Below are 18,684 nucleotides of genomic sequence, written 5' to 3' on the forward strand. Positions count from 1 at the left end.
CAGAGTGCAGCAACTACCTTAGGAAAAAAGACCATTGGCGACGCGTGACCGCAACAATGATTGAATGTCTAGAGTCTGAAGTGGAAAGAGAGCTCGGGCCAGTCAAAAGTCACCGCACTTGCCTTGACCTCTGTTTTTGGCAACCAACACCCCCCTGCTTTCGATGGCTCTTTCTGCTTGGCCCCCCGACTAGAAAAAAAGAAGCCGTGCACGTTCCACCCCCACCCAACAATGCGTGCAGCGTTCCATAACAAAAAAAAAACACGCCTGTCAAAATAGCGCTTCGTTAAGCAGCCATGTCAGCCAAAAGCCCCCCGACTTCCCGGCGGAAACAGAGGACGATTGCCCGTTTTTTCAGAAATAAAGAGCACTCGCCAAATCGGGACTAGCCTACTGATCCCATCAGCGCCTGTCGCACCACACAATCAGTAACCATCCCCCCGGACTTGCAGCACCGCCTTATTTATTCTTTACCCCCCTCAGCTACGTCTCCTTCCCCCATTTCCACTCTTCTCTCTTCCCACACCCAGCGTATCCATCAACACCAACTTCCAACGTCATCAACGACACGTCTTTATTGAGACGCGCTTATCCCGTTCACTCAAGCATTCCTTTAACAAACTCATTCACAATGACCGGACGTAAGTTGCATCTCCATTATACCTACTCGACCCTACTCTTCGTCGCGGCTTCGTGGCGCGTCTTGAGTGTGGCGTAACCCCGCGGTTTAATGGATGAGGATCCGTTGGCATGCGTCTCTGCTTTCAGAACGCGTCTCAACCCCATCCATCGCGGGTTCGCGTCTTGCTCTGATCGCACCACGCCCTTTACTTTGGGTCTTCATTATTTCGTTGTCATCGTGATACTAACGGTTCCCAGGCGGCAAGGGTGGCAAGGGCCTTGGAAAGGGTGGCGCCAAGCGTCACCGCAAGATTTTGCGTGACAACATTCAGGGTATCACTAAGCCCGCTATCCGCCGTCTCGCTCGTCGTGGTGGTGTCAAGCGTATTTCTGCCAGTAAGTTGACGCAACACTATACTCTGCTTATCAACAAAGTACTAACATATACCTCTTCTAGTGATCTACGAGGAGACCCGTGGTGTCCTCAAGTCCTTCCTCGAGGGTGTCATCCGTGACGCTGTCACCTACACTGAGCACGCCAAGCGCAAGACCGTCACCTCCCTGGACGTCGTCTACGCTCTCAAGCGCCAGGGCCGCACCCTGTACGGTTTCGGTGGTTAAGCGTATCACTTCGATGCTTGCTTTGCCTTTCGTGTGGCTCGGATGCCATGGCGCCGTGGTATCTGGGCTGCCAAAGGGCGAGCTTTCGTTGTGGATTCATTGGTCTTTTCAACGGTAATGGGGATATGGATACATCACGTTGATTTATGGCGTTTGGGAATCACGAGACTCTGGGAATGATAGTGCTCTCATGGCGTCGATAGGCAGACGCATTGTCTGGAATGGAACACCAACCAACATGGTGATTTGAACACAACATACTCTTCTGCGTGATTGATTCGTGACGCGTGTCTTGTTTACATTTCTTCAAGTGATCCACTATGAATAATGTAGGCAGTCTAGCCTGCAACTCGGTTTGTAAAGCATGACTCGCTCGGTCTAACTTGTCCTAGCACATGTTCCCTCACAGCATCTAGAGGTATTTCCTGCCTGCCGCCGCCACCCGTGACCTAAACACAGGACTCTTGACTTCCATATTGACCCTGTAAAACGGACTCATGATGGCCTTGACCCAGTTCTCGTACACCTCTTGGAAGAAATTCTTGATGGCCTCCTCGGTCGCGGGGCTGGTGGGGTTGGCGCCGATGGCCGTCGACGAGCGCGAGGACGCCGTGGTGGAGGGCGCGGAGGGCTGGTGCAGGAGGAGGAACTTTACGTTGCCCGCCGTGACGAAGCAGGAGACGTAGTTATTGAAGAACTTGTCGACGATTTTGAGGTACCTGTGTTAGGCAGCGGTGTGTCAGCATGCTTTGCGTTTCTACGTTTTGCTTAAGTCGTTAATCGGCGAGACGGGGAGGGCGCAAGGGAAAGCTTGAGCTCGAGAGGCCAGGCGAAAGGGTGGGTTTGCGTGTTGGAGAGTGAAGTGGAATCTTACATTTGCCCCTGCGCCCACTGCACTTCCTCCACGATATCCAGACTGCTGTGGAGGATGAACTGGTTCAGGTGGCGGACCTGCTCGTTGAAGCGCGACTGGCCGTCGCCGCCTTGCTTTGAGGTGCCGAATTCGTATTCGAAGAGGGGGTTGTCTTGCGTGCCGACGATGGCGAAGTAGTACGACATTGTATTGTATGTGTGAGCGCGCGCGCGCTTTCTTTCCCTCTATCTCTAGTTTTGGTCTTGCGCTCTCGGTTATAAGGAGCTCCTTATCACCGGTGCGGCATGCGTGGACGGGGACTGCTTGTGAGATTCTGGCTTCGAAGGGTTCGGGTTGCGCTTGTTCGGTTCGAGGATAGGTATGCGGCTTCACAAGGTTGTGTCGTCCAGAAATCAGAGCGCCTTAGTCGTGGAGTAAGGCGAGGTAGCGTTTGACGGAATAAGGGCAGGCGGTCGTCGCGGGGGAGTTGGGTATCTCAAGAATCGCTGGATCTTCGTATCGTGATGTTGCGCTTCTCTCTCTCACCGAGTTCCCGCTGCAGCACACCTCACCTCCAGCGACACAGAGGTAGCGACAGCTAGCACCTAGAAACCTTAGTGCAGGGCCCGCGGGGCGGGCTGGCGGGCCTGCAGGACGACAGTGGAGACTCCCTCCCGGGTCTGGCACCGTGGTCCATTGAGGTGGGAAATTCCGCACGAGCGCGCAAAGCCGACCAATCGAGCTCTCCGATACGTCTCCACTCTTGACCGGCTTTCGTAGCTCCAAAATTTCCCTAAGAAAGCGACTGCATCGAACGGTTTTGTTCGTCAATTGTAGGAGAGAGGCTGAAGCTCCTGAACACCATTAGCGACGACGACTGAACCGACGACGGACTGCGAGGAAGCACGAGATACCAATCGTCTAGCGAAGGGATAGACACAACACTTGGGACCTAGTCCATCCGAAGTCGAGGCGAATCGAACCCCCGAACAGCCGTCCTCACCACGAACGGAGGAACTGTCACGGCTCGACAACAATCCACATCCTTCCTCTCTCACCCGTCGACATACACACGCACACACATCCAAAATGTTCGGAGCCTTCCGCATGACCTCCCCGCTCTCGAGCGGCCTGCTCTGGAAGATCCCGTGGCGGCTCTCCAAGTTCCAGAAGCGCCGCCACCGCGAGCGCCTCCGCGCCGTCGACGACGTGATTGCGACGGTGGACGCCGCGCTGGCCAAGAAGGGCGAGACGGTGGCCGCGCTGGAGCGGTGGAAGGCCGAGATGCCGACCGAGGCGGAGATGCTGCCGCGGGACAAGTATACCATGTTCGATCGTAAGGAGAAGAAGTACCGCAAGGGCATTCACAGTATGTCCCCCCCCCCCCGTCTTTTCAGAGCAGTTGTTAGTCAATTGGGGTTTGGAGCTGACAATGTGTCTTTGCAGAACTTCCCAAGTGGACGAGAGTTTCGCAGAGATTGAACCCGCCGGGTTACTAAACCTCCAGTGCCATGTCGGAGGTATTTGGGTGGCAAGAATCTTAGGAAAAGGGAGAAACGGCTTGTCGGGAGACTTACGGCCCATGTACGAATATGTACTCTACGCAACCTAAAGCTGAGGGAGAAGACGGGATCCAACGGACGGCTACAGCTGAGGCCGTTGCAGTGGATAGGAGCAGACGGAACAGCTTCTCTGTATATTATAGCATCTGCTTTGGGGCTCATGAGACACAATCACAATCTGTACAGCTGCACAGGAACAATTTGAATGTGACCTCAGCCAAAAGCGCAAAGTTCCAATCACGCACCCAAATTTATATCATTTCAATGTCCATGATTGTGTCATATTGGGGTATCGATTCCCAGAAGCCTGCCTAGTTGTTGCAAAAGGATTGTTTCCCACCACCCAAAGTAGAGTCTCTCGTTCTCCTTTTGCGTCTCCCACGTTTCATTTGCTTTTGATGCCGTCCTTTGTCGGACAAAGACGTGTTCCCCAGTCCCAAATATATCCGTACAAGCACACCCACCACTCATCGCGACTCCTCATATTCGCCCATTCGATCATCTCGGTCCCTCTGCATCTGAATCGCTCTACCAAGCCCACCACGTCCCTCGTCAAAGTCCTCGCGGTACTCGTCACGCACCTGTCCACCACTCTTACCGCGACCGTACTGTCTCCCCTCTTCGAAACCGGGGTCGAGATCGGTGCGGATGACGCGCTCGTCGAGCTTGGTGCCGCCGATGTACTTCATGCAGTCCAGGGCGTCCTGGTGGGTGTAGTACTCGACGAAGCAGAAGCCGCAGGGTGTCTTGTTGAAGCGGTCGAGGCCCATGACGAGGCGCTTGATCTCGCCGCACTTTGAAAAGAGCTCGTAGACCTGCTCCTCGGTGGTGTAGAAGGAGAGGTTGCCGACGTACAGCGTCGTCGCGTTGGCGAGGGGGTCCTCGGGGAGGGGCTCGTTCTTGGTGGCGGCCTCGTCTTCGGCGTCGCGGGCTTCGCGGGCTGCGTCGCGGTGATCGTTTCTCCTGCGCTTGTTCTGTGAAGTTCTTCTAGATTAGCTGCTGCTGCTGTCTTGAGAGCTGCTGGTTGGAAGGTAGCTCTTGGGGGCGGGACAGAAGGCTGGAGGGAAGCTGTGGCTGGTTCTCACCCGGTTGTGGTAATATGCGCTCGGCCTGTCGAGGCGCTCTACTGTGTTTCTGTGCCGGACCTGCATTCTGAAGGTGTTGGGGGTTTGCGGCGGAGGACAATTGGTTCGTTGTCGGTCGTGTAAGTGGGAATTGAAGGTCGAAGGTCTAGAGAAACGGCACTTGCCTGGTAGCAGGTCAAATCGAAAGGTACCAAGGTACCTCAGGCAGGTGCACCTTGCTGGGATTTGAACTCGATGGTCTGTGCGCAGCATTCACATCACGTCGTTGCTCCAACGTCACTTGGTCATTTCTATCAACGGGCTTTGCAATAGAGAAGCTGCTCTATCCGATCATAATTTGGATCTTTGCTTCAATTGGTAGGATTCCATAGCTTCTGCATGTCTAATAATGGCAAAACACTATGCCATGGCTAACTCCTAGACCACAGAGAAACATCCACTGCTACAGGATCCCTCCTCTTTCGTTCATGAAACCATTACAACAATCAGTATGCCTGATTTCAACGAGTCTCCGAAGCCATCGTTCTCTTGCCGTCAAGTCCATATATTTATTTACCTCAGGTGGTGATTAAGATAACTTACCTCAGGTACCTTATGAATGAAGAAGACTTGCATGGTCCGTTGTTCGGTCGATCTGATTGGTGCAGCGCAGATGCAGGCAGCGCCGGGAAAGCTCAAAGTGGGTCTCGGTGTGGCTGCTACCAGCAACCGCGTTTTTTGGCCAAGAATAATTCTAGCGACAAGCTCACCCAGCAAACACAACCGAAAAAGTCCACGAACGACACTCGAGCTCGATCTGGCCTGTAGCACCCATCCGACCACCCAAAAGCCTGCAGAGAACCTCCGATACATAACCCGTTCGATTGAGAGGGACGCAATGCCCAAGGTCAAGAGCTATACAGCCCCGTGGCTGTCGCATGGCCCCGGTCACAGCTTGTTTGCGCCCTCCAGCGACGCCTCCAACAAGGCGTTGAGCGCCCCGTCGCCCTACGGGTCCAAGAAGAAGAAGATCCAAGGTCCGAGGCGGACGATTGCGAGACGAGGAACCGAGGTCTTTGTTGCTGTAGGCAAAGAATTGCGATGGGGCGATTTGGCATACCTGAAGGAGAAATGGTCGACAAAGCATGCGCACCGTCGCATGGGCAGCCGTGTCAAGCGGGAGGACTCGACACAATCATTCGACGATGATGCTATTCCCTCGACAGAAGAGGCGGCTACGGCTCAGGGCTTCAGGGTAGGTTCGGTCCTCAACAGGGCGAGTGATCAGGATGCTAATTAGTCTCACAGACCATCAAGACATCTGTCGCAGACGACATCCGGCAACTCGTCATCTCCCCAAACTCCGATTACCTCGCGATTCTTACGGCGCATACCGTTCACATTTGCGTGGTTCCCGATTCTTCGCATCTCACGGCCGAGGACACTGGACCTTTGCGACCCAAGATCTGGACGCTGGGACCTACAACTCACGTCACCTCGCGATCCCCAGTTGCATCAGCTGTATGGCACCCACTAGGCGTCAAGGGCTCTTGCCTTGTCACCGTAACGACCGATGCCATTGTGCGCGTCTGGGAGTTGTCACTGACCGATCGGTGGTCATTTGACTCTCCCACACTATCGATCGACTTGAAGAAGCTCGTGGATGGTACGACGCTGGACCAGGACTTCAGCGCATCCACGGCTGCTACGAATGCCAGCTTCTCGCAGTACTCGCTGGAGATGCAGGTAGCCTCTGCTTGCTTTGCTGGCCGCGGCTCAGGAGGATGGAGCCCTATGACTCTCTGGGTTGCGATGAGAGAAGGCGACGTATACGCATTGAGCCCCTTGCTGCCCCAGAAATGGGCACCGCCTCCAACCCTTATCCCATCGCTTTCGGTTTCCATCGTATCCAAGGTGGCTGCTCTGGAGGATGACCCTGCTGTATCCGAGATGGACAAGCTCCTCGCTCAGCAGCAGCTCGAGTGGATGGGTGATTTGGATTCTCAGGAGCCCCAAATTCTCGACACAGCGCCGGGCGAAGAGACCGTGGAGGTCTACACACGCCCTTCCCGGCCGGGAGTTATCCCAAGATTGCAAGGCCCGTTCGAATTCGATGCCGATCCCGAAAGCGAGGATGTCGGGGACGGTCTTCTCACGGATTTGCTCGTAATCGGGAAGAAGGTGGACACTGACGACCTGATGATGGGCGAGGACGAAGATCTGGACTTTGACGAAGGTGATCAGGAAGGTCTCTCTCTCTCAGTCATCTGCCTCCTGTCTACCACCGGTCAGGTCCGCGTATACTTGGACTTGGAGGGCGTCGAAGCACAGTGGTTGCCCCCGCGAAACAAATCCAAGCTTGGACGCCTCTTGTCCGCTGCCGACCCACCTTCATTGTTGACGTTCCAGTGCATCGACACCATGGCCACAACTGAGATGAACGACGACGCTTGGCCGACGTTTTCGTCGGATGTCATGTCACGCTACTCTCTTTTTGTCACTTCGCACGCCGGCGTCACGTTCCTCTCTCTATCTCCCTGGGTGTTCCGCCTCGAGGGCGAGCTCTCAGGCGAGTCGGAGGCGGGCTCTGACTTCCGTCTCGGCCTCTTGGTCAATGGGCAGAACTCTATTCGCGAAAGACTTTACAACCAATCTTCAAGCGATGTCAACGTGCCGCTCGCCGCATGCGCCGCCATCCGCGATCCGGATTTGGGATACTTCCTTCTCTCGGCCACTCCGTACGAACCGATTGCATTGACGTTCGAGACGCCCGAGGACGACTTTTCGCCTGTCCGCCACGAAACGCCCTACGAAGAGAAGCCTACGACGATGGAACCGTTGGACTTTTATGAGCCCCGTCCAGCTTTCCAGCCCTCGCACGCATTCGAGCAGCAATCCGACCTTCCCGAGCTGATTAACAGGCTCCGTAGCTCACGCCACAAGACTATCCTGAACCAAGAGATCAGATTGTCTCCGGTCACGCTGCAGATTTTGACTGACGCCCATCGTGTCCTTGGTGAGGATACCTACCGGCTCGGCACAGCTGTGGCGGAGATTTTCCGCCGCTGCGCTACTCTTCAAGATGAGCTCAGGGATCAAATTAAGAAGGCAAACGAGGTCAAGGAGAAGATTGACAAGATTGCGGGCAACGACAAGGCGGGAGACGGTGAAAGTGACGACGTACGATTCGAGAGACGTATCGCGGAGGCACAAGATCGACAAAAACGACTCAACGAGAGACTAGAGGGCGTCCGCAAGTATGTTGGCAAGGCAGCAACAAGGGAGCTTAGTGCCAAGGAGAGGGCATTCGTGGCAGAAGTCAAGAACATGGAGGCCAGCGTCCTAGGATCACCCTCGAAAGACAGCCCGGGAGTGAAGCAGCAGAAGCAACTCAGGAAACGTGTGGAGGACGTGCAACGACTGAAGGACGAATTGTTGGCCGAAGTGGAACGGATTCAGAAGCAGAGTGAGGACGGCAAGGGTGGGAAGGAATCGTCTTCCTCGGTATCGGAGCTCAAGATCCCGACGGAGATCCGTAAGGCCAAGCTGCAGCAAGTCATGTCCCTCCTCTCACGGGAGACAGCTTTGGTCGAGGCTGTGACATCGCGTCTGGAGCGTCTCCAGACGCAGTAAGATGGAATTGATGTAGACAGGGTTGGATGGCAGGTTACTGGGCAGCAGTTACTTGAAGCCTCGTCCCACTTGGTGCCCAAGAGCGACACAAGGGCGTTACCATGCTGGCTATTGAACCTTGGAGGCGCAATGGATTAATATTTGGTGAGTGGTCAGATGCGCCCATGAGTGCGAGGGCAAGCGCAGGGCGTCAGGCGACATGAGCGCAATGGAGGACCATGGACATGTGTTTCGAGAATTGGCAACGCACAACCGTAGCATAATTTGAGGTTGGATCAATCGTCCAAGAGACGGGAACATCTGAGTCGGGTAAGGATTGTCTTCAAGGCCGCCTCGTGCCGGTCTATCGTGTCTTGGTGGTGCCATTGGACAAGGAAGATGCCGGGTTCTGGGTGTTAATCACATAGCCTTGAAGTTGGACGTCGTCAAAGAAAGAAGATATTGGTGTCACCTTGATCTAAGGTAACCTTCATGTTTACTCAGCTGCCATTTGTGGGTCTCGAAACCACGTCCAATCAACACTTGATCGCCCAACAGCCTCACTTAAGAAATACTTCAATATTTCGCCTATCAAACACTGACGATCTTCCATTTGCATATTTTGTGCCCAGTATCACGAGAAGTGGTGCCCGACCGGTCTTGTGTAAGCAAATGGATTACAGAACACGAGAATTCAAGCTACCTTATCCAGGTGTTTGGAACAGCGTCTCAAGGTCTTGAAATGCTAGGTAACGAAGCCACAAGCTCAGGTGGACCTCTTGGCACGTCGGGTACGTGGGCATTCGGATATCGTGGCTCTCAGTAGCACCCGAAGACGGTCGAGCCTGCCTCTCGTCTCATCTACCCTCGTGGGCGGCGAAGCTTGCATGCAGCAGTGAGCGTCACCTTCAGGCTTCGCCCGGATGGAAAATGGGACATGGTCACGGTTGCTTTTTCCCACGTTTCCACTTTCTGCTTCGCTTCGTACGCAGCATGTGCGTCCATCATGTTTACTTACCTGCTGTGAGATCGCACTGCCCTATCCGTAGTGCCTGATCATCCCTGCCATATGGCATACACTGCCCTGGTTTACCTGCCAGCCAGAGCTACCTAGTCGCAAGGTCCAATCGTTCGCTGCATGGGCTGGGATGAGGCGTACATTTGCATGGGCATTCCTCGCACGTCCACTTTCAGTAACTCCCAACTTTCAGACGAAGCCGAGAGACAATAGGCGAAAGGTCTGACAATGTCCTTGGTCAGTCGCCCATTCCGACGTCCACTCACACGCACGAGCGAGGAATCTCGAAGCCCAATTTTCCTCTCTTGTTTCGTTTCTTCCACCCCCAGAGCTCTGTGCGATCGCCGTCGTAGGGTTGCGAGCTCACAGATGCTCAACCCCAACCAACGTTCACTCACAGAGTCGCAGCACAGCAAAAATCCGAGCGCCAGTCATTTTGTTGTCTCAGATTGATCTTGACCCGCGTTCTAGAGAAAGATCCTTCTCGCCTGGGAGGACATGCCAATCATGTGGCAGTCCTGCGCAACGGCCCAACGATGACGGCAGGCAAGCATGAAGCATGTCAGTACTCGGCAACGGAGCCCTAGGGCGGGCGTGTGTATCTGAGGGTACCTCTGCGCCAGGACAACGGTCTTCTCCGTCGTCGATGCGAGTTTTGAGTAGTGCAACCACAGCAACGACCAGAAGCTTGTGAGTCGGGCCACGATGGAGAGTTGTTGCGTCGTCGGGTTTGAAGCTTGTGCGAGAGAATCCAAAGACATATGACTCTTTGAGTGGAATTCGGCCGGCATCTTCACCGGTTGCTTGCACTACTCGTGCCAGCGAGACATTCCGCCAGGCAACCCGAACAGCTGGCTCTTATATCCTATTTACAGGGCCGGAAGAAGGTCGCCTAGCTGGCCACGATTCCCTTCGTCATCGTGGTCCTTGCAGAACGGGAGGCATGCGGTGAGCCGCATCTTGTGTCAGAATTAGACGGGAGGGAACAAAAGTGCAAGAAGCATCTACGATAGGACCAGCCACACAAGTTGACTGGCCACCAGCCCGTATGCAGGGCGGCCTAGGATATACACGAGACGGATAAGCACGATTAGAGCTTGTGATTGGTAAGAACAAACTCGAAAGCAGGGCAGGCGCACTGAATTCGGCCTTCGAGTGGTGGTCTTCTAAGTATCGGGCTCGAGTGAAGCCTGCTTTTCTTTTCGTTACATGCTTCAAACCCTCTTCCTTCCAGCGAGTGGCTTGGCCGCTTTCAATCCTACAGCCCAAAAGAAGACTGTATCGGAACGTTCCTTTTTTCTATTTGCACTACATCCTCCCCATTTCCGGACCGCTTGTTCCCTGTTGGCAGGCATACACTCACTCACGCATGAGCAACTCACCCCGAAGATCAGATGGCAAACCGCCCATAGACATGGGGAAGCACAGCAGCTGAAGCTCCCTGCCTCCATCACTCGGTCTGAGATCTACATGCTTCTTTCATTCCTTGCTTCTCGGCCGGGCTCGGTACATCTCAGATCCTTAGAGACTTTCAACTCGTGCCATGTTAAGACTACCACTTCCATCGCCTCACTTTCCCCTTTCTGTCAGAACGTGCCGTCCCTGAGCATACCTCCTGGGCCACGCAACCGCCCAAGTACTGCTATGGTATGGCCGATGTGCGCCATTAGGCTGCAGGGTCCTCTCTGCATGCCACCAATTTGAGTTGCTCATGGGATGATGACCCGGAGATGCAGGCGTGATGTATAAGAAGTGTCCTTGGCCTTTCATCCTCGCCCTCCTTCTTCACCAACCTTAATTCTTAAGCCTCTTCTCGCCATTCACTGCACATGCTCGTTCTGCTGAACAATATAACCGAATCCACAACATTGTCAACACGTCCTGCATATACGGCAATGGCTCCCAACCCGTTGTGCCTTGTATGGCGCGAGCAGATCATAGGTAGGCATCTACACTTACTCTCATGAAAAGGAGAGCGAGCATATGGGAACTAACACGACTCGCAGACAATCTTCGTCTGATATCAGGTCGCAGTGCTGTCATTGACATTTACACCTCTCGCCAGCCTAACAAGTCATACACCATCTACGCTGTCAAGGTCCACCGGGGTAAACGCCAGGAGATTCTTTCAGCAACAGGCCGCGATCTGGAAGATGCCTTTGAGAACCTCCACACCAAGTCCTCTCAGGAGGTGTATCAGTTCATCGAAGCTAACGGTTTCGCCTTCCCTCGAGGTGTGAGATCGGAAGACTCTGAAAGCTCCGGCAGTGAAGCTTCAACCATGGACGCCTCTGATGTGCTCTCTCTGTCTGCGGGTTCTGACAGCGACAACGACGGCATCATGTCCAGGAGGGGTAAGAAGACGAAGTCATCCCGCCGCAAGAGCAAGCAAAAATCCCGCAAGCACACCAAGGACGACTCCTCTTCCTCCTCCGAAGAGGAAGACGTCGATTCGGAACCAGAACTAACCAAGCGTACGCGCCGCCCGGCCCCTGGACAACGACCGTCATACATCCCCGCGCCCCCCATGGCCGCGATATCGCAACCTCCCCCTCCCCCTCCAGGCTGGACCGGCCACCGTCCGCGCACCTTCCCCCGCGCACCAGACGGTGTACCACCGCCGCCCCCACGGGGGAGCTTCCCACCTGGCATGCGGCTCCCATCACCACCTCAAGGTATGGTTCCCGCAGCGGTGACCACCGCCGTGGTTCCGGCAATCCCCACTGCCCCCTCGAAGCCCGTCCGCCTCATCATCAATTGGAGAGGCCACGGAGAGAAAAGGATTGTCGAGAACTGCCAGGCGAGCCACCGGGTCCTGCAGAGGACGGCACTCGCCCACGTGCGGTCGCAGTGGCAGACGTTTGACAACGTGCTCGCCCAGGAGATGACGCCGGGAAGGCTCTGGGGGCTGGGTGCCAAGGTTCGCAAGGTGGCGCTGGGCAAGGACATGTACTCCATCTCGGCTGCCGGCGGGGACGACCTGGGTATGTACTTCAAGGCGGAGGATATTCCCATGTTTGAGGTTGAGGTCGATCACGATGGCAGTATTATGCCGCCCCCACCGCCCCCTCAACATCACCACGGTCAGCGTTGAGTTCTTGAAGGACGAATTCGGTGTGACATGGAGGAACCTCTGCATTGATCTTTCGAGTTGGTTTCGGATTGGTTGTGAGGCGTGGTAAGCATACACGCATTTCTTCCGGCGGGGCAGGTTTCGATTTCGGTCACCACATCTGCATGGGTTTCGGGGGAGTCATCAAAATTGCATTTCAGGATTTTGGTTACAGGGTAGAAAGCAGGCTCGCTCGGAGGATTTTGTCTTTCCTTTTTGTCTTCTATTTTCCAGCTTCTACTTCCTTGTTTCGCTCTTTGGAAAGGGAAGTTTAGTTCTAGATAGCGCGTTATGACTTGGAAGAAGGAGCAAAGTCACTCATGGGATTTCTATTGTTGGTATGTTACACAAGGTTGATATCAAATGAGCGCAAAGGTATTTTGCAGACAAGGTTCCCTTCTGTTCCTCAACCCGCGATTTTCGTGATTGGTCTTACTAAACTGGTTCCCCAAATATCATCATCATGACCATCGTGAGGCATTTATCAATACATTCATTATGTGAGCAGATCCAGCATTCTAACCGTTAGTTAGTCTTGCCATTACCTATGATATCCAGCCCGCGCGCCACAATCGTCGTCAAGGGGGTCGGAAAGCATTTCTCATCACACCATCTAAGGCGGCGTCGAATGGTCCATGGACCATTGGACCATGTACCCGGGGCCCACGCGGGGGTCCGGAGCCGGGATTCCAGTGCAGGGAGGGGTGACCATTAGGAAAGGAAATGAGTTAGGACACGGCGTTGCGACCCGGGACTTGAAAAGGGGGTTCCGATTTGAGTGGGGGCGAGGGATATGCGCCGTCGTCAGCCTCATCTGACAAGGGGGTGTGTGATGGATGGTTGGTGGTGGGCGGTCATCCCACGCAGCTGAGCGGCAGACGCCTTGTGAATGCAAGGCGAGTGGAGCGACCATTGATGAGAGATGGATTTTCGATAGTTTCCGGGATTTGGGTTGAGGAGAGAAGGAGGATTTTCTAGGTTGAGGACTGCCGATTTAGGAGTGTGATTGGGTTGTTGGTGGGGTTGCTGCAAGATCATTGGTGATGTGGATTGAGGTGCTGCTTCTTTCTTCGGTGAGATAAATTTGCGAGGCAAGATGGCCGGGTTGGTAGAGGAAGGATGAGAGAGAGAGAGAGAGGGTTCGGTGTGACTATGTGATAGGATGCAGAGGTTTCCGTGAAGATGGAACCATAGGACGACGGATGTTTTGTCTTCTATCTGCTAACCAAATGAGAACGCTCGTGCGATGTCTCTTGGATACTATCACGAAATATCACGAGGGGCATCGAACCAGATCAAACGATCTACCGCCGCTTTCTCATTTGATCAAATTTTCTTGTGATAGGCTACAGACATTCTTTTTTTTAAATTCTCTGGAAAGCTTGTCAGTTATCGTAGCAGATGTGAGAAGCTGCTCGCACGGGTGAGAGTGAGACTCTTCTATAGCAGTCAGACTATGAGTGTGACCTAGAGTACATCACCAGTGGACCTAGACACGACCTCTTCGATGAACGAACATTGGCGAAACGGAAGCGACATTTGTGAGTGGAATTTTCCATCCAATATGCGGAGCGACATAGCGTGTGGTCACGAAAGTCGTTGCGTATGAGCTCATGCATGTAGAGCGTCGAGTACGGCTTCTTATAAAGCGCGTCCTCAATGAAGTTTCGCAGTATGCGTGAGAAGCAAAGTTATATTAAGTGGTTTCGTGATAGTTCCTCGAGCGTTTCCTTGATATCGAGGTAGTCTGTCTTCGAGTTCGTCCAGACCATCAGTGAAGCAGGTCATGCTGCATGGCTTGTCCATGTGAACCCTACAAGGAGCCTGAGAAAGCTTTCCATCTTATATCGCATACGCCTGAGTCCATCAAAGGACGGATCAAGCTAGTGAGTCGGTTTAGTAAGCAATGCCGTCAAGTCTCGTGGCATGTCCATCTGGCTAGGTAAGTATCCACGCAGCTCTACCAAGCTCCGCGAGCAAAATAGGGCGACACTGCCCACCCCATCGTTCTTGGATGATGCTCTTTATCGCCACCTCTGATTCTTGCACGAACAGCCCCGCAACGTGATTCTTTCATCGGATTACTCAGAGAGGCCGCTACTAGTAGCCATGGAGGGGATATCTGGCGATCATGTTATCGGCTGTCACGGGTGTCTCCTTGCCCTTGACGGTTGTCCTATTGAAAAGGGCTTTTTGTGAATAGTCTCTTGATGATGAGGGAAACGGCGGAGATTGTTCAGATTTCCGAACAGAATTGCCCTCGCCTTTCAGCATGATGCTCTATCTAGCGAAGCTTGCCGAGAGCGGTGAACATTAGCTAAGATACTTCCCTATGATTCTTCAGTCGTTATCCGTCAGTTGAACAGGATGTTGCTGAACAGAGATGGTCACCCGCGTCGTTCAGCAAAGACGGTCACTGTTCCACAACGATGAAGTCCTTTGACACGAAGCAGAGGTTTACCGCATTGACCATATTCAATACCGCGCGGTAGATGCCCGTACTTTTTATTCATGGTATCGTTTGAGATGACGAGTCTTCAAAATGGGACACGGGGAAAGTCGTAAGTATATAAAAGCGAAGGCAAAGCGGCCTATCCAGCCAGTATTGACATCCCAAGGCAGCTTCCATTCTCAAACTACCTTATTGCACCCAATATTCACTCGACCCACCACGGCTTTAACTAAAAATCGTTCCGCTCAAATGTCTGGCAAAGGCGAAGATTTCATAGTTGAAGCAGAAGATGAGTGGCCTGGAAAAGGACCCGATGAACGTTTGCTCGGCACCTATCGGTACAATGGAGACCCCAGACAACGCTACTATGTCACCATCTCGGCGCATCCCGACTTCTCCAATAATTCGGGTTTCCGTTTTGAATACCACTATCGAGAATTTGTTCGGAAAAGCAACATGCTTCCATGTGAAGGCGTCCCCTTCGTTTACCGCCGAACCGATCTTGGTAAACGGGAACAAAACTGGGACGACATCGGTTTGCCAGAAAAGCTTTGCCCAGACAAAGATCGCCCAGACACAAGGATTGTCCGTTTCAAAATCGAGGTCTTGGATGACCCAAGGCACCCGACGAATAAGGACAAACAATACGTGAAAACAACAATGACTTGGATGCCCCCCAAATGCGGAAGAGATTGGGGAGATGAGCACGTTCTATGGAAGGATGCGGGTCCATGTAAAATTGTTGATAAGGCACCGAAGCAAGGCAGTGCAGATACGTAAAGCTAGAACACCGTTGCGAAGGACCATGGCTTCTCTAGGCTCACTCGGTTCGTTTTGGCGTACCTCGAGAATCTATACAATTTCAGCAGTACCTAAGGTACTCTGCTCTCGCATTCTTTACACTTTCAAATTGAATTACATTGACGGAAGGAAAACGAAGCATTTACCTCGTAGGTTCGCTACCACCATGTGTTGTTTGTCATATGCTAGTACTTTACTGTCAAACTTTGATATTCTTGGCATTTCCTGTTCCACCTTAAAGAGTCTCTTAATTGCGATTATGAGATATTTGCAATTGTGACGATCAAGCCCAAGTTCGAGCAGTAGCTGGACCCCCTTACCAGTGGTATAGAATACATAGGTGTCGTCCATACAATCAGGTATGATTGACTCCCTCATTCACCACTATTTACCCATCACTTCCACTCATTGGAGAGACTCTCATCTCCAGCTTGAACAACATCCCCGGCAGCCTGCGCTCATAACCAGTCCATAGTAGTAGAGGAGGTGGCGTCATTACGCAGTCAATATTAACGGAACTCTGGGGCACATCAGATATCGCAAGTAGCCGTCACTTGTAGTCAAAGAGAGAAAATATCTGCCGGTAAGTTAATTGGTTCTTGGGAGTGTTTCTTTACCCCTGACGATTTCCCTTCCTTGACTTTAGATTGCTGAACCTACTTGCATCAGTGGGATGCTTCAAGTGGGGCCAACCTCTGGTATTCCCATGGCGGAACTTCTCGTGAATGGGCTCTCAAGCTCTTGGGTTATGGAGGAAACAGCAAAAGATGTCCGGTTCTCTAAAAGAAAGTATTGTTGCTCTATCTAGTACCTCACCAGATGATTTTTAACCACCTTACTTATCTACCTTACCATAGGCAGGTGAATAAATCTAGCTTGCTACCCGCCATGCGTCCTAATCTCTGCTTGTTGAACATCATCATTGACTACCGTCACAGGCTTGATCAGTTTCTTGAACAAGAGTGAATAGTGGACATCTTCTGCGGTTAGCAAAGGCGGTGTCATCCTGCAATCATGGAATCCTTTCAACGCAAGGTAGTCGCCGCCTCCCTGGGGCTTACCGCCCATGGCAAACACCCTTTCTTCCTATTCCCAGGTTCCATATTGTTTGCCATCCATAAGAGAAAGTCCGCTAGGCATAGAGGAAGGTATTGATACAAATGCAATGGGAAAGCCGCATGTCAATTCAGTCCCGGCCACTTCACCCCAACATCAGAAGCAACTTCTCATATTATTCCCAATTTCAAGTTTTCCAATCGACGTCTCATGTCTTCTCACTACGCTACGTCTTCATTACAATGTCGAGTGCCACAGCCGAATCAACCGTCTCTCTCGGAGTATATTGGCCACTATGTATCAACTCAGTCCCCGAAGGGCACACTCGATATCAAGCCAAGCCCTTCTAACGACCCAAACCTCCTCATAATGTGCCACAAGTGGACCGATGAAAATACGGGACAAGAAATCGAACAACTATGCATCCTCGCTCACGAAGTCTGGAATGTGTGCCGCCGAGGTCATTTCATCGGTACGAAAGAAAACATTGTAGACATGCATGAAATCCAAGGGATGGACTATCGTTGTCGAGTCCAATTCGATGTGGAATTTCTCCTATCACCTCAGGGTGATGAAGTTGTTGAATATTTCAAAAGGAAAGTCAAATTCTTTTACCAACCTGGATCCCCCGACCTCATCGAGGTGTTTTACGACAAAAAGAAAAGCGCACCAAGTGTACAAAATGTATTACAAAGTGAGCAAGGTGGGCAAAGTGGACAAAGTGGGCAATTGAGCAAGAATATACAGGGGCAAATTGATGACTGATGAGGTCATCTATTGGTCGCAATTTAATGCATGTGTATGTGTCGGCCACTCCTGATTCAGATGGATACATCGTGGCTTCTTCAAACTCGATAGAACCCTCCTCTCCACTACGCTGGAAGGATACTCAGGTGTATCAAACAGTTTCAACAGTGCTGGCTTTTACAAGAGTACTCTGGATTCTCCAGACAGTTTAATTAGTTTCAGTCCCTCTTTCAAATTTTCATTTTCATTAATGAATTACTTGGGAAACCTGTCGTGCGCGTGTATTGGATAGCACGCTGTAAATCGTGTGTGGATGGTGATCTGCCCGATAGGACTGACTGCCAGCCTCCCCGACGTTCCATGAAGTCAGGTTATTTTCAATATACGTAGCCACACACCTTAAAGACTGGTCGCGCAGGGCATAGAATAGTCCTCCACGACCAATCCTTAAAAGAAGTCTTGATTCTTCCCATTATCAACCATTAAACGATCAATCCCACTCATTGGAGAGACTCTTCCCTCCAGCGCGAACAACATCCCCGGCAGCCTGCGCAAAGACAATCCACTTCGCTACCCCGCCGTCCGGCGTGACATTCACCCACTTATGCTTCGTCCCTCTCTGCGTGACCGAGTCGCCGGCCCGCACGACCCGCTTCTCCCCGGAGTCGAGGTGCAGCTCCACCACGCCTTCTAGCATATACACCACGTCAAACGTCATGGTCCTGTGCATCGGCAACTCCTCACCCGGGTTGAGGACCGTGACGAGCGCCGAGGTGCCCTTGTCTGGTGTGATGACGCGCGAGCTCAGGAATAGGGACTGCGTGCGATCGATCTTGTACTGTTCAATATCCGCCTCGCTGGAGAGGTCGAGTGGTGTGTTGTGGGTAGAGGCGACGACTTGAATCGAGCCCGAGGGGACTTGATGCGATTCTCTGCTCCCTGAGGCGTGGGAGAAGATGGCTTTGCCGGTTGCGTCATGGGTTGTGATGTGGTGGGACATGGTGTAAGTGAGTGAGGTGGTTGATGCACGAGCCAGGATTCTTTTCACCTGAACTTTAATTGACCTGGAACGGCACCTATCTATATACAATCATGGCAGCGCAATATGCGATATCCAGCATTGGCGTTGTTTCCTAGTCAGTAAAAGTTGGCAAAGTTGTCCCCG

General features: G+C 52.6%; 9 protein-coding genes across 9 annotated transcripts; 6 read left to right on the forward strand and 3 right to left on the reverse strand.

The window, feature by feature from the left end:
* Positions 1-902: 902 nt before the first annotated feature.
* Positions 903-1,242, forward strand: BDZ83DRAFT_571514 (histone-fold-containing protein; the record flags this gene model as incomplete). The annotated part of the gene is made up of 2 exons (XM_060504416.1): positions 903-1,017; positions 1,079-1,242. Coding segments are annotated over 2 exons (279 nt in total), but the record flags the coding sequence as incomplete, so codon positions are not given.
* Positions 1,243-1,501: 259 nt separating this feature from the next.
* BDZ83DRAFT_610884 (Sedlin) lies at positions 1,502-2,742 on the reverse strand. The gene is made up of 2 exons (XM_060507617.1): positions 2,117-2,742; positions 1,502-1,961 (listed from the first exon to the last, which is right to left on the reverse strand). The coding sequence occupies exons 1-2, from the start codon at positions 2,299-2,301 to the stop codon at positions 1,655-1,657; spliced, it is 492 nt and encodes a 163-aa protein (XP_060368057.1). The 5' UTR covers positions 2,302-2,742; the 3' UTR covers positions 1,502-1,654.
* Positions 2,743-2,852: 110 nt separating this feature from the next.
* BDZ83DRAFT_610886 (mitochondrial ribosomal protein L31-domain-containing protein) lies at positions 2,853-3,930 on the forward strand. Its single transcript, XM_060507618.1, has 2 exons — positions 2,853-3,464; positions 3,542-3,930. Exons 1-2 carry the CDS (start codon positions 3,185-3,187, stop codon positions 3,592-3,594), a joined length of 333 nt encoding a protein of 110 aa, XP_060368058.1. The 5' UTR covers positions 2,853-3,184; the 3' UTR covers positions 3,595-3,930.
* Positions 3,922-4,889, reverse strand: BDZ83DRAFT_610887 (RNA recognition domain-containing protein). Its single transcript, XM_060507619.1, has 2 exons — positions 4,743-4,889; positions 3,922-4,631 (listed from the first exon to the last, which is right to left on the reverse strand). The coding sequence occupies exons 1-2, from the start codon at positions 4,806-4,808 to the stop codon at positions 4,125-4,127; spliced, it is 573 nt and encodes a 190-aa protein (XP_060368059.1). The 5' UTR covers positions 4,809-4,889; the 3' UTR covers positions 3,922-4,124.
* Positions 4,890-5,029: 140 nt separating this feature from the next.
* On the forward strand, positions 5,030-5,427 carry BDZ83DRAFT_610889 (uncharacterized protein). The gene has a single exon (XM_060507620.1). The coding sequence runs from the start codon at positions 5,144-5,146 to the stop codon at positions 5,312-5,314; it is 171 nt and encodes a 56-aa protein (XP_060368060.1). The 5' UTR covers positions 5,030-5,143; the 3' UTR covers positions 5,315-5,427.
* Positions 5,428-5,619: 192 nt separating this feature from the next.
* BDZ83DRAFT_571477 (nuclear pore complex protein An-Nup82) lies at positions 5,620-8,354 on the forward strand (the record flags this gene model as incomplete). The annotated part of the gene is made up of 2 exons (XM_060504414.1): positions 5,620-5,976; positions 6,030-8,354. The coding sequence occupies 2 exons, from the start codon at positions 5,620-5,622 to the stop codon at positions 8,352-8,354; spliced, it is 2,682 nt and encodes an 893-aa protein (XP_060368061.1).
* A 2,892-nt stretch (positions 8,355-11,246) lies between these two features.
* BDZ83DRAFT_571343 (uncharacterized protein) lies at positions 11,247-12,445 on the forward strand (the record flags this gene model as incomplete). Its single annotated transcript, XM_060504400.1, has 2 exons — positions 11,247-11,292; positions 11,358-12,445. The coding sequence occupies 2 exons, from the start codon at positions 11,247-11,249 to the stop codon at positions 12,443-12,445; spliced, it is 1,134 nt and encodes a 377-aa protein (XP_060368062.1).
* Positions 12,446-15,015: 2,570 nt separating this feature from the next.
* On the forward strand, positions 15,016-15,695 carry BDZ83DRAFT_728410 (uncharacterized protein; the record flags this gene model as incomplete). Its single annotated transcript, XM_060512804.1, has 2 exons — positions 15,016-15,024; positions 15,086-15,695. The coding sequence occupies exon 2, from the start codon at positions 15,165-15,167 to the stop codon at positions 15,693-15,695; it is 531 nt and encodes a 176-aa protein (XP_060368063.1). The 5' UTR covers positions 15,016-15,024; positions 15,086-15,164.
* A 2,115-nt stretch (positions 15,696-17,810) lies between these two features.
* BDZ83DRAFT_610894 (uncharacterized protein) lies at positions 17,811-18,525 on the reverse strand. Its single transcript, XM_060507621.1, has one exon. It carries the CDS (start codon positions 18,517-18,519, stop codon positions 18,010-18,012), a length of 510 nt encoding a protein of 169 aa, XP_060368064.1. The 5' UTR covers positions 18,520-18,525; the 3' UTR covers positions 17,811-18,009.
* Positions 18,526-18,684: the final 159 nt, after the last annotated feature.

Source organism: Colletotrichum acutatum (genome assembly GCF_030867785.1).
Source record: "Colletotrichum acutatum strain CBS 112980 chromosome Unknown BDZ83scaffold_20, whole genome shotgun sequence".
In the NCBI taxonomy this organism is placed as follows: Eukaryota; Fungi; Ascomycota; class Sordariomycetes; order Glomerellales; family Glomerellaceae; genus Colletotrichum; species Colletotrichum acutatum.

Coding starts and splice junctions, on each gene's coding strand:
- BDZ83DRAFT_610884 (XM_060507617.1), bottom strand. CDS start 2,301: ATGTCGTACTACTTCGCCATCGTCGGCACGCAAGACAACCCCCTCTTC. Junction 1,962..2,116: donor CAGTGGGCGCAGGGGCAAAT/GTAAGATTCCAC, acceptor TGCCTAACACAG/GTACCTCAAAATCGTCGACA.
- BDZ83DRAFT_610886 (XM_060507618.1), top strand. CDS start 3,185: ATGTTCGGAGCCTTCCGCATGACCTCCCCGCTCTCGAGCGGCCTGCTC. Junction 3,465..3,541: donor GTACCGCAAGGGCATTCACA/GTATGTCCCCCC, acceptor GTGTCTTTGCAG/AACTTCCCAAGTGGACGAGA.
- BDZ83DRAFT_610887 (XM_060507619.1), bottom strand. CDS start 4,808: ATGCAGGTCCGGCACAGAAACACAGTAGAGCGCCTCGACAGGCCGAGC. Junction 4,632..4,742: donor GCGCATATTACCACAACCGG/GTGAGAACCAGC, acceptor AGAACTTCACAG/AACAAGCGCAGGAGAAACGA.
- BDZ83DRAFT_610889 (XM_060507620.1), top strand. CDS start 5,144: ATGCCATGGCTAACTCCTAGACCACAGAGAAACATCCACTGCTACAGG.
- BDZ83DRAFT_610894 (XM_060507621.1), bottom strand. CDS start 18,519: ATGTCCCACCACATCACAACCCATGACGCAACCGGCAAAGCCATCTTC.